At 42.6% G+C, this 14,733-nt stretch overlaps 1 protein-coding gene across 2 annotated transcripts in view; it reads left to right on the top strand.

Moving 5' to 3' along the window:
* The window catches only part of LLGL1 (LLGL scribble cell polarity complex component 1), a 34,506-nt gene that overhangs the window by 5,441 nt on the left and 14,332 nt on the right, over nucleotides 1-14,733 (top strand). For both annotated transcript variants that reach the window (XM_073558481.1, XM_073558479.1), the window contains exon 2: nucleotides 7,539-7,636. In XM_073558481.1, the coding sequence (XP_073414582.1) occupies nucleotides 7,539-7,636 (98 nt within the window). The remainder of the gene's footprint in view (nucleotides 1-7,538; nucleotides 7,637-14,733) is intronic.

Here is a 14,733-nt window from a genome sequence, read left to right as displayed (position 1 = left end):
CAGCTCTGGGGTGTAATAAAGGAGGTAACTCAGGATCAGTAATGTATGTACACAGTGACTGCACCAGCAGAATAATGAGTGCAGCTCTGGAGGATCATACAGGATCATTAATGTATGTGCAGAGTGAGTGGACAAGCAGAATGGTGAGTGCTGCTCTGGAGTGTAATTTGAAACTGATGCCAGGAGTGTCAGAAACCTTTGCGAGCTCTTAGGCTATGTGCAAACGTAGTTGGAAGTGCTGCGGATTTTTCTGCGCGGATTTTGAGAAATCCGCAGGTCAAAAGACGTGCGGTTTACCTACCGATTAGCCTGCGGTTTCACACCTCACAATGGTGAAGGTGTGATACCGCAGCGGAATCCGCTCAAAGAATTGACATGCTGCGGATTGTAACCCGCAGCAAATCTGCGCGGGAAAATCTGCAGCATGTGTACAGCGTTTTTGGTTTTACCATTGCAAAGAATGGTACTGTACAACGCAGCAGAAACTGTTGCGGACCCGCAGGGCCAGAAACGTTGCGGATCCACAGCAGAATCCGCACCGTGTGCACATAGCCTTAGGCTATGTGCACACGCTGCGGTTTTTGCTGCGGACCTGCAGCACTTCTGCAGACAGTGTACAGAACAATGTAAGTTTATGGGATTTACATTCCGCTGTGCACATGCTGCAGTTTTTTAACTGCGGAAAAGCTGCGGTTTTGAATCCGCAGAAAGAATTGACATGTCAATTCTGCGGATTCCGCTGTGGTTTGCCACCTATTCCATTGTCCAGGTGTCAAACCGCAGGGGAAAACCCCTGGCCAATCCGCAGGTCATTTTACCTGCGGATCCGCTTATACAAATCCGCGGGTGAATCCGCAGCGTGTGCACATAGCCTTACTGCTCTGTAGACTGGAGGTCGGTGTCAGCTCCTGGTCCGGACAGTTCTCACTACTGGTGAACAGGTGTAATGGTAGAACTTAGCGGTGCAGCTACAAATAGTCTTGAGAATATAAAAAGCAATAAAGTTCATGAAGTGGAGAAGGGGGAATGTGCTCCTGGAATTTCCGAAGCTGTCGAGCTGCACATTTGCCACCTGTAAACAAAGGTTGGCAGAGCTGAACTCAGACTGCACTTGTGGAAATGCAGAGTATCCAGCTGGGTGTCTGATGGGTCCTGCTTGTGCCCCCTCTGAAGCATGCAGCTATGATCTTGTCAGAAGTACAGAATCCCCCCAATGTCTGTAGTGTGATCATCATGGATGTGTGGCGGTGCTGATGGGGGGGGGGACGCGATGGATCAGCCTTAATGCCATTCTCTTTAATTCAGAAGAATGTATGTATTTTTTTGTTTCCATTCACTAACCGCAAGCAGAGACGTAAAAATAAATGAAATCCATGCAGGTAGCCTGTATGTGTCTGGATTTGCAACACTCCTGCAAAAAATTGCTAATCCTGCATGCAGAGGTGGCTGATTCCAGCTCTGAGACCCCGTACCCCAATGATTTGTTGTCAAGGTCCTTTAACCTAAGTCTGCACTATTTATATGAAGTGTGTGTCGGCTTTTGAATATGATCTTGTAGATGACGTCCACTGATTCTGCGTTATGGTTTGCAGAGCTGCATTAGCAATTCTGCTTGTTACTGGAAACTGTCAACAAGCCTGATGTAAGACAACCCCACCCTCAATTGCTTGATTTCTTCCACATTTTAGTATCTCAGCCAAGTGTCCAACCTGTTCTTTATAAGATATCAGGTCAGAGGATAGGAGAGAGGCTGAACAGCTTGATGACCATATCCAAGAATAAAAGGCAGAATAGTGAGTGCAGCTCTGGAGAATAATACAGGATTTAACTCAGGATCAGTAATATATATACACAGTGACTGCACCAGCAGAATAGTGAGTGCAGCTCTGGAGAATAATACAGGATTTAACTCAGGATCAGTAATATATATACACAGTGACTGCTCCAGCAGAATAGTGAGTGCAGCTCTGGAGAATAATACAGGATTTAACTCAGGATCAGTAATATATATACACAGTGACTGCACCAGCAGAATAGTGAGTGCAGCTCTGGAGAATAATACAGGATTTAACTCAGGATCAGTAATATATATACACAGTGACTGCTCCAGCAGAATAGTGAGTGCAGCTCTGGGGTATAATACCGGATTTAACTCAGGATCAGTAATATATATATACACAGTGACTGCACAGCAGAATAGTGAGTGCAGCTCTGGAGTATAATACAGGATGTAACTCAGGATCTGTAATGTATGTACACAGTGACTGCACCAGCAGAATAGTGAGTGCAGCTCTGGAGTATAATACAGGATGTAACTCAGGATCTGTAATGTATGTACACAGTGACTGCACCAGCAGAATAGTGAGTGCAGCTCTGGAGTATAATACAGGATGTAACTCAGGATCAGTGATGTGTGTGTGTGTGTGTGTGTGTGTGTGTGTGTGTGTGTATACAGTGACGTTGATTTCTTGCTCCATGTTGTGTATCTACTGGCATTGTTTAAGTGGTGGTCAGCTCTGCTCTTAACCCCCTGGCACCGTATGGCATCCGGTCTTGCTGGGGATTTAGTCCGGTATCATCCTATTGTGTTGCTAATGAGAGCTGACTGTCTGTGCGCCTCATTTGCTGGATGTGGAACATGTAGTGTTTGGATAAGCAGACAAGAGAATATTCCCCCAGTAAATCGGGAATGACTCCAACTGTTTCTGGGAAAGCTGGGTGATGATAAAGGTCGCTGCTACTACAGCCTATTATTGTTTTACCCAGCTTTCTATGACTCCTGATCTGCAATGTTATGCAAATATGTCGGCCTTAATAATGGATCATAATGTCTGAGGCTGGGTTATTCCTGTGGCTACATTCATCACTCAGCTTTCCCTGGTTCCAGATATGATGTGTGTGGTGATTGATTCGCTGTGGCTGCTGTCTGCTGGGAGTTGGAGGTTGCTGATCTTTAGTGTGATGGAGTCAGGGCAGATGGAAAGGAAGGTGGGCTCCATGCAGACATCTCCCCTGTTCATCCTGTGACTGCACAGCTGCAAGGCATTAACATAAGAAGTCCACAAAACTGCAAATCATGTCAGATAGCAGCAGCGCCGAAATACTTCACTGATATTATGATAAACTTGTGCATTGCCAGAGGTGGCCCGCAGGGACCGAACCTGGGCTCCAAGCCCGGGCAGAGCCTCGTCTGAGGACTCCCTGGTGCATTGTTTCTCCCTTTATTTAAAAAAAATAATCCCTCTTTCCCTTTTTGCTCCTTCTTCTAGTCCTGGGTGCAGCAGCTGGATCCCTCCTACACACTCAGCAGAGTGCCACTTCCCTGACTCAGCCGAGTAGACTCCAGTGTGTTGTAATGGATCCTGTCAGACAGCTGGGAGGCCAACGGCCCGTACAATGAACTTGTAAAGAGGTCCTCCTCCCGGCACGTCTTATAGGAGATATACAGTCACTATAGTAATCTTCCATGTAATAATCCTCCAGTCACATGTAGGAGAAAATATCCACTATAATACTGCCCCCTATGTACAAGAATATAACTACTATAATACTGCCCACTATGTACAAGAATATAACTACTATAATACTGCCCCTATGTACAAGAATATAACTACTATAATACTGCCCCCTATGTACAAGAATATAACTACTATAATACTGCTCCTATATACAAGAATATAACTACTATAATACTGCTCCTATGTACAAGAATATAACTACTATAATACTGCTCCTATGTACAAGAATATAACTACTATAATACTGCCCCTATGTACAAGAATATAACTACTATAATACTGCCCCCTATATACAAGAATATAACTACTATAATACTGCCCCCTATATACAAGAATATAACTACTATAATACTGCCCCCTATGTACAAGAATATAACTACTATAATACTGCCCCCTATATACAAGAATATAACTACTATAATACTGCCCCCTATATACAAGAATATAACTACTATAATACTGCCCCCTATGTACAAGAATATAACTACTATAATACTTCCCCCTATGTACAAGAATATAACTACTATAATACTTCCCCCTATGTACAAGAATATAACTACTATAATACTGCCCCCTATGTACAAGAATATAACTACTATAATACTGCTCCTATGTACAAGAATATAACTATAATGCTGCCCCCTATATACAAGAATATAACTACTATAATACTGCCCCCTATATACAAGAATATAACTACTATAATACTGCCCCCTATGTACAAGAATATAACTACTATAATACTTCCCCCTATGTACAAGAATATAACTACTATAATACTTCCCCCTATGTACAAGAATATAACTACTATAATACTGCCCCCTATGTACAAGAATATAACTACTATAATACTGCTCCCTACGTTATGGTATATAATTCTGCCCTGATATTTTCTCATGTTCTGTCTAGTTTGTGTTCTGTGCATTATGCAAGGATGTGAATTATTAAAGGATTGGCGCTCCTCTCTGCATTATATATGACCTCTTCGCTGGCAGATCTTGGAGTTTCTGATCTGATTGTGACCCGTCCATTTAAACCTAGAAGATACAAGGGTATAAAGCTGGGGGCACTGTGCCGATGATATCAGCCTCCGTGCATGTTGTGCAGATGTTGGCGGTATGCATCGTGTGGTGCAGCGCTCTCTGCAGGGTACCAGGTCAGCTTTGCAGTCTCTGCTGCAGGTTTTGGGGGGGGGGGGGGGGGTCTTAATGATGTTTATAAAGATTTGAGCAGAGATTTTGGTGCTCATCCTTCCTTGTATACTTGTAATTAATGTTTTGTTTTTTCCCCCCCACTTTTCTTTAACCCTTTCTTTACTACTATGTTCCTATTTCATTGCTCCTCTGCATTGCAGTCCTCTATCGGCATGTAAGCAGTTAATCCTGGGAAAGGCTACCTTCGGTCATTGAGCAGAGGCCCCTCTTCCCGGGGTGGCATTGTGGTCCGGTCTCTCTGATCTGGCCCTCCTTTCTATGGCTGAAGCCGGAGTACTGACTACCCCCACCGTCCCCCTCCTCTTTGGGGTATTGTGCACTTTGTGTATAGAGGACAAAAGCCCCATTTTTCTCCAGTCGTGGATTAGATGCTCTATGGGAACAATGGTCGTCCCTAAACTTCTCCCCATCTCCTCCTTCTCTTGCCCCCATCTCCTTGCAGATCCGTATATCTGGAGGGAGGGCTGCAGCGGTTTTTATGGAACTTCTGCACACCCTATACTTCCCATATGTCCTGTGTACATCCCAGCGTCGTCCCCCCCCCTCCCCGCGGTATCCGCAGTCTGCATTGTATGGACATCGCTGTTTTTAGTTTAAACTTCCTCAGCCAAGCCTAAGAAATTCTTTAGAAATTCCTGGCCCCTTTGGGAACTGCGTTGGCCGTCCAGCTGTGGGGGGCTGCCTAGGATCATCCACCCCTTCTATAGAGCCATTCCTGATCCTCCTAAGTGTAGGTCTGTATATCGGCGACTTAAAGGGATCCACCCTAATATGAACCTCGGGGAATTTTTACCGATGGGCTGTCTCCTGCGTGCACCAGTGTCAGTCTCTACTGCATTTCTGACATTATATTCAGGAGCCACAGTATGAACAAAGAAACGGGACAGTATCGCGTGGAGTGGTTGCAGGAAGTCTTATACCTGCCCCATTCATGGTTGCAACGATCACCTGATCGCCTCCGACTAGAAGAGGAAGTCAAGATTGTGGTGTGGTGCCATTTTTGAGCGACAGCAGTTATGGTTTCCTTATTCTGGACTTCCCCTTTAAAAGGTCATTGAGGTCTTTAAAATAAAATAGCCCTGAGGCTGTGTCCACCCTAAACAATAAATGGACTGGGACGTTGTGGAGTGAATATTTTTTCCTTTTATCACCGTTTCTGGGAACATTGGGCCTTCCCCTATCATAACGAAGATGGGGGGGGGGGGGGGGGGAGAAACAGCAGGCCTTGTTACCCATAGCAACCAATCACAGTGACTCTTTCATTTTTCCAGAGCATAAAATAAAATGACAGCTGCGATGTGATTGGTTGCTATGGGAGACGAGGCCTGTTTTGGTAACTGAAGCCTTTACATTGCATAGTTGTGGCGTAAAAGACACGGGTGCACTGAGATGGGGCTTTCTTCGCCTTAGTATGGAGATAAACAAAAGTTAGGGAGCAGTTGCCCTATAAAATGTCTCTCGCTTTGGTAAATTAACACCTGCCCTCTAGATCTTGGCTGAACTGGTGCCTTACATGTGTGCCCTATGTTTTACCAAAAATTTTTACTGCCCATTAAAGAAATCAGATTGACCTGCTATAACCTTGTGATCTGCCTTCAAGTGTATAGTTTGCCAACACTGCCCCCCCAGGGGAGAGAAGGCATTACACTGTTCTCATTGAAATTTGGTAAGGTGTTCACGTAATTGGGTCCTCCAGCGACTGAAAAAATCCAAAATCGGCTGTGCCACGGTGGATAGAGAGACTCCCCCATGTTTTCGTCTACAAGGCGCATATCTGGGGAAGGAGGGGCGGACATATCACTCGCACATAATTAAAATCAGATTGTGGCAGAGATAATTTATCCATAGCGGATGCAGCTGTTTTGTGATCTCACCCAGGGGGGCGAAGAGTCACGTCGTTCAACCTGCTTCTTAAAGGAGCACCTCCCTCACCGGTGGGGTTTATTGAGGATGGGGGAGAGATGCTGCACTCGCTTTATTTATTTTTCGGCGTCGCCTCATGTTGTTGGCTGCGCTCCTTGTTTTGTTGGAACGGGCCCAGATCTTGGAAGGTCAAGAAGTATTGGCTTTTTTTTTTTTTTTTTCTCAGCCGATGGGTCTTGTCTTGGGTAGATGCCAAGAAGGTTCTGGGTAGTTTTCAGTATAGCTTCATGTAATGCGTTTTATTTAAGTATTTTTTCACATCTTTATAAATGGGTATATAGTCGGATAGAGCTTGTAAAAATAATCACTTTTGCTATTTACTGTTTGTTCAAATTTGCAGTCGTTTTTGAGATATTACTTTTTTTTTTTTTTTTGTTTAAAGTGTGTCACACTGCCCTGGAGACCGACTTTCGCTGCTGTCTAGATTGTAGGCCCTTTGCACTTACAAGATGTTTTCCATTGAGTTTGTAAGTACTGAGCATGTTCTGCTGCCTATCAGCGGTGGTCGGTTTCTAAGGCAACGAGATGTAAACAAACTAAATTTGTTAATATCTCAAGAACAGTTGAAAATGTTAATAAACAGTAATCTGCAAAATTACTTGTTTTTACAAGTTCTGTCCAATAATATCATTTCTGGAGATGGGGCAATAACCCCTTTAAGCCAGCCAGGTCCTTTCCTTGGTCGATAAGCGGCTCCAGATGTGTCTTGCAGATACTTGCTTTACTTCATTCCACTCTAGAGGCCAAGTGGGATGACTCTAGCTTTTTTTTTTTTTATTTTTTTTTATTTTTTTTTTTGTGTGTGGTACTTGAATGGTACAGTATATAGACTTCTGATTGTTATGGTTTATATCCTTCTCACCTGCCGCTTTTCTCCTTCCAGACTGTAGAACATGGATTCCCCAACCAGCCGAGCTCTCTCGCCTTTGACCCTGTACTACGGATTATGGCAATCGGTGCAAAATCCGGAGCTGTTAAAATGTATCCTTTTATTACAATTATTGGTCATATGACACTTCGCGGGTCCTACGGGGCGAGAAGAGGGGTCATACAGGTAGGAAGTCCAGACCTCTCCATCGGACAGTAAAGGCTATTGTCTCCTGGCATATGTACACAAAGGGATCGACATGATGCATAGCCCAGACACGTGTGCGTAGAAGTCTGTTCAGCTCTGCTACATCTTGTATTATCGGTGCATGTGCTGCGTTTGTCAGCACTAGATGCAGGTTCTAGAGTCATGTCCCTGTCTGCTTCTGAGAAAGCTGGATGATAACAAATAGCCGCTATAGACCCCATCACCCAGCTCTCCTAAAATACTAGGTACACAGCAGTGCTGGAGTTTGTATTTGCTGTGAATTCTCTCCTGTCCTTCTGGCGGTTTTGCCTGTACTGAGCCCCCGGCATCGTTCTGGGTGACCGCTCAGATGAGGGCACGGGGAGATGAGCGTCACCAAGCAACATCCCCCTATGAATAGGTTTTCTCGGCCCCTTGTGCAAGGGCTAGGAAGTGGCCCCCTCTCCTCTCCAGAGCGCCTGTTGCTAAGATGATGGCAGTGATGTGACCTGAAGGGAAGGGGCACAATTAAGAGTTTTGCCCACTGCAACGGGCGCTGTGTCTGACATCCGTTTCTTGCCTGGGGCTGTCTTGTTGTTCCTTCATCCATCAAATAATGAAGATGCAGTAGTCCCTTCACTATGCCCCTGCCCCCTACTCTGTGCAGCCCACGCCAAATCCATCACCAAGAAATGGGCAACAATGAGCCCTGGCGAAACGGGGTCAAAGACTTAATGGAAAATTCAATACCAAAAAAAGTTTTTCAGAAGTTTTTTTTTTTTTGCCGGCCATAAACATAAGCAACGGGTCGTGGTAGCATGTTACTTCTATCCAAAGCAATAAGGGGCTGCCAGATGTGTGCGCTGCTGCCGACTATCTATAAAAAAAAAATATATATATATATATTTATTATAAATCTCCTATACTGTTCAGACCTAGAGGATCTTAGATCTTATCCCTACGAGATTGGAGGGTGATCCACCTACAAATGCCTGTTTATGGTCAGCTTGGTGACCTCTGCTGCAGGTGTTGGTGCTGTCGTTCAGATGTCAGTTTCTGCACAAATCCTCCTCATTGTATTGAGCCATAGTTATTGAGAACATCCCGGTCTCTGGCATGGTGTCTCCACATGGCGTATACATAGGGGGATGAGAGGCACCCCATTAATGAGGGGCAGCATTGAGGATCTTGCACAGCTGTCAGTGAGCTGGGAATATCCAGGTCAGCTTTCCATTACCCGTCCTGCACACAGACGCTTATTCTCCAGCACAAAAGGACAATTGTGCGTCTGCAGCTGGGCCTGACGGCCGGGGTGAGGGTCTCTGACAGCCCATGATGGCTCCAGCATCCAGCCTTGTCAGTCCCATGTAACAGTTGCTACCGCCCCCAACTGGCATCTGTATTGCAACCTGGTTAGAACTTTTGCAATGGTCTCCTGGGTGGGGGCATAAGAAAAAGGCAGCCTTAGGATTTTGCATTGGAAAGAGGAAAAAAAATCTTTGAAGATCTACTTATCACACGCCATATACTGTTCTTACACAAGGCCTCCTTCCGTGTGTGTAGCACTGCGTATGATGCAATTGCCAAAAGTACCTTGAAAAGTGGATTTTATGTAAAATATTAAACTCCCAGGAGACGCGCCTGTAACGGCTTGTTCTGCGCCACTCAGTCACCTGCTGAGTCAGCCGGACCAGACCTGTCATCTGCTCTTCCCTTTACGTTAAAGTTCTGTAGTCATGGTAACAAGCGGCGCAGAAATCTACTGTGTATTGTCTCCCAAACACATCTGTTCCCAGGCAGGAGACAAAGCCGGGACGTATGGGAGACGACGCTGCCACTGTTCATTAATAACTTCTAAGGGGCAGTATTGTATTAGTTATATTCTTGTATATAGGGGCAGTATTATAGTAGTTATATTCTTGTACATAGGGGGCAGTATTATAGTAGTTATATTCTTGTACATAGGGGGCAGTATTATAGTAGTTATATTCTTGTACATAGGGGGCAGTATTATAGTAGTTATATTCTTGTACATAGGGGGCAGTATTATAGTAGTTATATTCTTGTACATAGGGGGCAGTATTATAGTAGTTATATTCTTGTACATAGGGGGCAGTATTATAGTAGTTATATTCTTGTACATAGGGGGCAGTATTATAGTAGTTATATTCTTGTACATAGGGGGCAGTATTATAGTAGTTATATTCTTGTACATAGGGGGCAGTATTATAGTAGTTATATTCTTGTACATAGGGGGCAGTATTATAGTAGTTATATTCTTGTACATAGGGGGCAGTATTATAGTAGTTATATTCTTGTACATAGCGGCAGTATTATAGTAGTTATATTCTTGTACATAGCGACAGTATTATAGCAGTTATATTCTTGTACATAGGGGGCAGTATTATAGTAGTTATATTCTTGTACATAGGGGGCAGTATTATAGTAGTTATATTCTTGTACATAGGGGGCAGTATTATAGTAGTTATATTCTTGTACATAGGGGGCAGTATTATAGTAGTTATATTCTTGTACATAGGAGCAGTATTATAGTAGTTATATTCTTGTATATAGGGAGCAGTATTATAGTAGTTATATTCTTGTATATAGGGAGCAGTATTATAGTAGTTATATTCTTGTACATAGGGAGCAGTATTATAGTAGTTATATTCTTGTACATAGGGAGCAGTATTATAGTAGTTATATTCTTGTACATAGGGAGCAGTATTATAGTAGTTATATTCTTGTACATAGGGAGCAGTATTATAGTAGTTATATTCTTGTACATAGGGAGCAGTATTATAGTAGTTATATTCTTGTACATAGGGAGCAGTATTATAGTAGTTATATTCTTGTACATAGGGAGCAGTATTATAGTAGTTATATTCTTGTACATAGGGAGCAGTATTATAGTAGTTATATTCTTGTACATAGGGAGCAGTATTATAGTAGTTATATTCTTGTACATAGGGAGCAGTATTATAGTAGTTATATTCTTGTACATAGGGGGCAGTATTATAGTAGTTATATTCTTGTACATAGGGGGCAGTATTATAGTAGTTATATTCTTGTACATAGGGGGCAGTATTATAGTAGTTATATTCTTGTACATAGGGGGCAGTATTATAGTAGTTATATTCTTGTACATAGGGGGCAGTATTATAGTAGTTATATTCTTGTACATAGGGGGCAGTATTATAGTAGTTATATTCTTGTACATAGGGGGCAGTATTATAGTAGTTATATTCTTGTACATAGCGGCAGTATTATAGTAGTTATATTCTTGTACATAGCGACAGTATTATAGCAGTTATATTCTTGTACATAGGGGGCAGTATTATAGTAGTTATATTCTTGTACATAGGGACAGTATTATAGCAGTTATATTCTTGTACATAGGGGGCAGTATTATAGTAGTTATATTCTCGTAGATCAGGGGTCCCCAACCTGTAGCTCAGGAGCCACACGTGGCTCGCGACTGTCTGCTAGACCTGGACCTAATGCACCAAGCTGGCAAACAGGTATGAAGAGTACATCACAAAATAGTGATTTACGTGAGTAGCCCTGCACAAAAGTGCAGATCTTGATGCACATATAATGGTCTTAGGGGTTTAGAGATGTTTTGGGTATGGTACACTGGAGGATGATACTACTTATCATAGAATCATAGAATCGTAGAGTTGGAAGGGACCTCCTGGGCCATCTGGTCCAACCCCCTGCTCAAAGCAGGATTCGCTAAATCATCCCAGTCAGATGTCTGTCCAGCCTCTGTTTGAAGACTTCCATTGAAGGAGAACTCACCACTTCTCGTGGCAGCCTGTTCCACTCATTGATCACTCTAACTGTCAAAAAGTTTTTTCTAATATCTAATCTGTGTCTCTTCCCATTCAGTTTCATCCCATTGCTTCTAGTCTTTCCTTGTGCAAATGAGAATAAAGTTGATCCTTCTACAATGTGACAGCCCTTTAGATATTTGTAGACAGCTATTAAGTCTCCTCTCAGTCTTCTCTTTTGCAAACTAAACATTCCCAAATCCTGCAACCTTTCCTCATAAGACAGGGTTTGCAGACCGGTCACCATTCTGGTCGCTCTTTTCTGAACTTGCTCCAGTTTGTTGATGTCTTTTTTAAAATGCGGTGCCCAAAACTGGACACAATATTCCAGATGAGGTCTGACCAAAGAGGAGTAGAGGGAAATAATGACTTCACGTGATCTAGACTGTATGCGTCTGTTAATACATCCTAGAACTGCATTTGCCTTTTTTGCTGCTGCATCACACTGTTGACTCATATTCAGTCTGTGATCTATTAGTATACCCAAGTCTTTTTCACATGTGCTGTCACTTAGCCCTATTCCTCCCATTCTATATATGCTTTTTTCATTTTTATTGCCCAGATGTAGTACTTTGCATTTCTCCCTGTTAAAAACCATTCTGTTAGTTACTGCCCACTTCTCCAGTTTATTTAAATCTTTTTGAATCCTCTCTCTCTCTCTTCTCTAGTATTAGCTATCCCTCCTAGCTTTGTGTCATCAGCAAATTTAATCAGTTTACCCTCAATTCCTTCATCTAAATCGTTGATAAAGATGTTGAACAGTACAGGGCCCAGGACAGAGCCCTGTGGTACCCCACTTGAGACATTCTTCCAACTGGATGTGCAGCCATTTACGACCACTCTTTGGGTCCGATCACTAAGCCAGCTATGAATCCACCTAACAGTTGCCTTGTCCATTCCATACTTAGTAATTTTTTCAATAAGGATTGTATGAGAGACTTTGTCAAATGCTTTGCTAAAGTCAAGATATACTATATCTACAGCATTTCCTTGATCCACCCAATCAGTGATACCGTCATAGAAGGAAATTAAGTTAGTCTGACATGACTTATTAGTTACAAACCCATGCTGACTCTGTTTGATCACTTCATTCTTATCCAGGTATTGACTTACATGTTGTTTAATAATTTGTTCAAAGATCTTTCCTGGTATAGAAGTCAGACTCACCGGCCTATAGTTGCCTGGGTCCACCTTCTTCCCCTTTTTGAAGATAGGAACAACATTTGCTCTTCTCCAGTCTTCTGGCACTTCTCCTGTTCTCCAAGAATTTTCAAAGATTATGGAGAGTGGTTCAGAAATTTCTTCTGCTATCTCCTTCAGTACTCTGGGGTGTAATTCATCTGGACCTGGAGACTTGAATTCATTTAGGTTAGCTAAGTGTTTCCTCACTATCTTTCTGTTTATAGATATCCTGGATTCTTCTATTCCCTTAATAGGACAGTGAATAACAGTTGGTGTTACATTTCCTTTCTGAGAGAAAACAGATGCAAAATAGGAATTTAAAAGTTCAGCCTTCTCAACATCCTGTCTTACCATTTCATCATTTTCATCCTGTAAAAATCCTATAGCATCTTTGACTTTTCTTTTACTTTTGACATATCCCCAAAATCCTTTATTATTGCTTTTGACATCTCTTGCAAGCCTCAATTCATTTTCAGCTTTAGATAATCTGATTTGTGCCCTGCAGATTCTGCAGACAGCATTATATTCTTCTTTAGATATGCCTCCCTCTTTCCATTTTATAAACATTTTTTTCTTCCTTTTTAGCATGTGCTTAAGTTCTGTGTTCACCCATCCTGGTTTCCTTAAATGCTTCCTATTCTTCCCTCTCTTCGGAATTGTTAACAACTGTGCTTTGAGAATTTCATTTTTCAAGATTTCCCATCCTTCCTGGACATTTTTGTCTTTAAGGATATCCAGCCATTGGATCCCTCCAATTATCTTTCTGAATCCCTTAAAATCTGCCTTTCTGAAATCTAACCTTGACGTCTGAGTCTTCACAGGTCTTCCGCCTCTAGTTATCCAAAATTCTAAAATAGCATGGTCGCTACCTCCTAGGGTCCCAGCCACTTTTACCTCCTCAACCATTTCCTCCCTGTTTATAAGGATTAGATCCAAGGTAGCAGTTCCCCTTGTTTTCTCCCCTACCTTTTGGAAGATAAAGTTGTCAGCAAGAGAGGATAAGAATTTCCTTGACCTGTTAGTTTTGCCTGAGAGAGATTCCCAACAAATGTCTGGATAGTTGAAATCTCCCATGACAACTATGTCATATGTTTTGGAGAACTTGGCCATTTGATGCATAAAGAGTTCATCCATATCTTCAGCTTGCACAGGCGGCCTGTAGTAAATGCCTACAATGGTGTCCTTTCCATTGTTCTGTCCTTGTATTCTTACCCAAACAGTTTCCACAGAACTCCCAGTCTCTGAAGCTTCAATCTCTGTGCAGATATATGCGTTTCTAACATACAATGCGACACCTCCTCCTCGTTTATCAAGTCTGTTTCTTGCAAATAAGTTGTATCCTTCTAGTCTTGTATTCCAATCATGTGTATCGTCCCACCAAGTTTCAGTGATTCCAATGACATCATATTTCTTTTCCTGTGTTAGTAGTTCCAATTCTCCTTGTTTGTTGCCCATGCTTTGTGCATTAGTATAGAAACATTTTAGTTTGTGATTGGGTTCTCTTTCTCCAATATTTTTATTAATTAGATTCTTTCGTCTTTGTTCTTCCTTTCCACTTCTAATAGCAGAGTTCTCAATAGCATTTGTCAGGTGTATGGCTTTTTCTGGTCTTTTGCTTCCCTTCCCATGTTGTTCTAGTTTAAAGCTCTCCTTACAAGTGTAGCAAGGCGACTTCCAAATACATGCTTACCAGTCTTCGTAAGGTGCACCCCATCTCTAGCAAGTAGTCCATCGTATAAGTAGTTCACTCCGTGATCCATAAATCCAAATCTTTGCTGACGGCACCATCGACGTAGCCAGTTGTTCACCTGCAGAATCTTATTCCACCTCCTTGTTCCATGGCCATCCACTGGGAGGATGGAAGAGAAGACCACCTGCGCTCCCAGTTCTTTCACTTTCTTGCCTAAGTCTTCAGTCTCTGCAGATGGTTTCCAGGTCGTTTCTTGCGGTGTCATTTGTCCCCACATGTAGTAGCAGGAATGGGTAGTCATCTGTAGGTCTGAAGAGTC

This window comes from Dendrobates tinctorius, unplaced genomic scaffold (genome assembly GCF_039654945.1).
Source record: "Dendrobates tinctorius isolate UK_male_01 unplaced genomic scaffold, ASM3965494v1 ptg000257l, whole genome shotgun sequence".
In the NCBI taxonomy this organism is placed as follows: domain Eukaryota; kingdom Metazoa; phylum Chordata; class Amphibia; order Anura; family Dendrobatidae; genus Dendrobates; species Dendrobates tinctorius.
The sequence above is the reverse complement of the archived record's forward strand: the minus strand, read 5'-3'. Positions and strand labels throughout refer to the sequence as shown.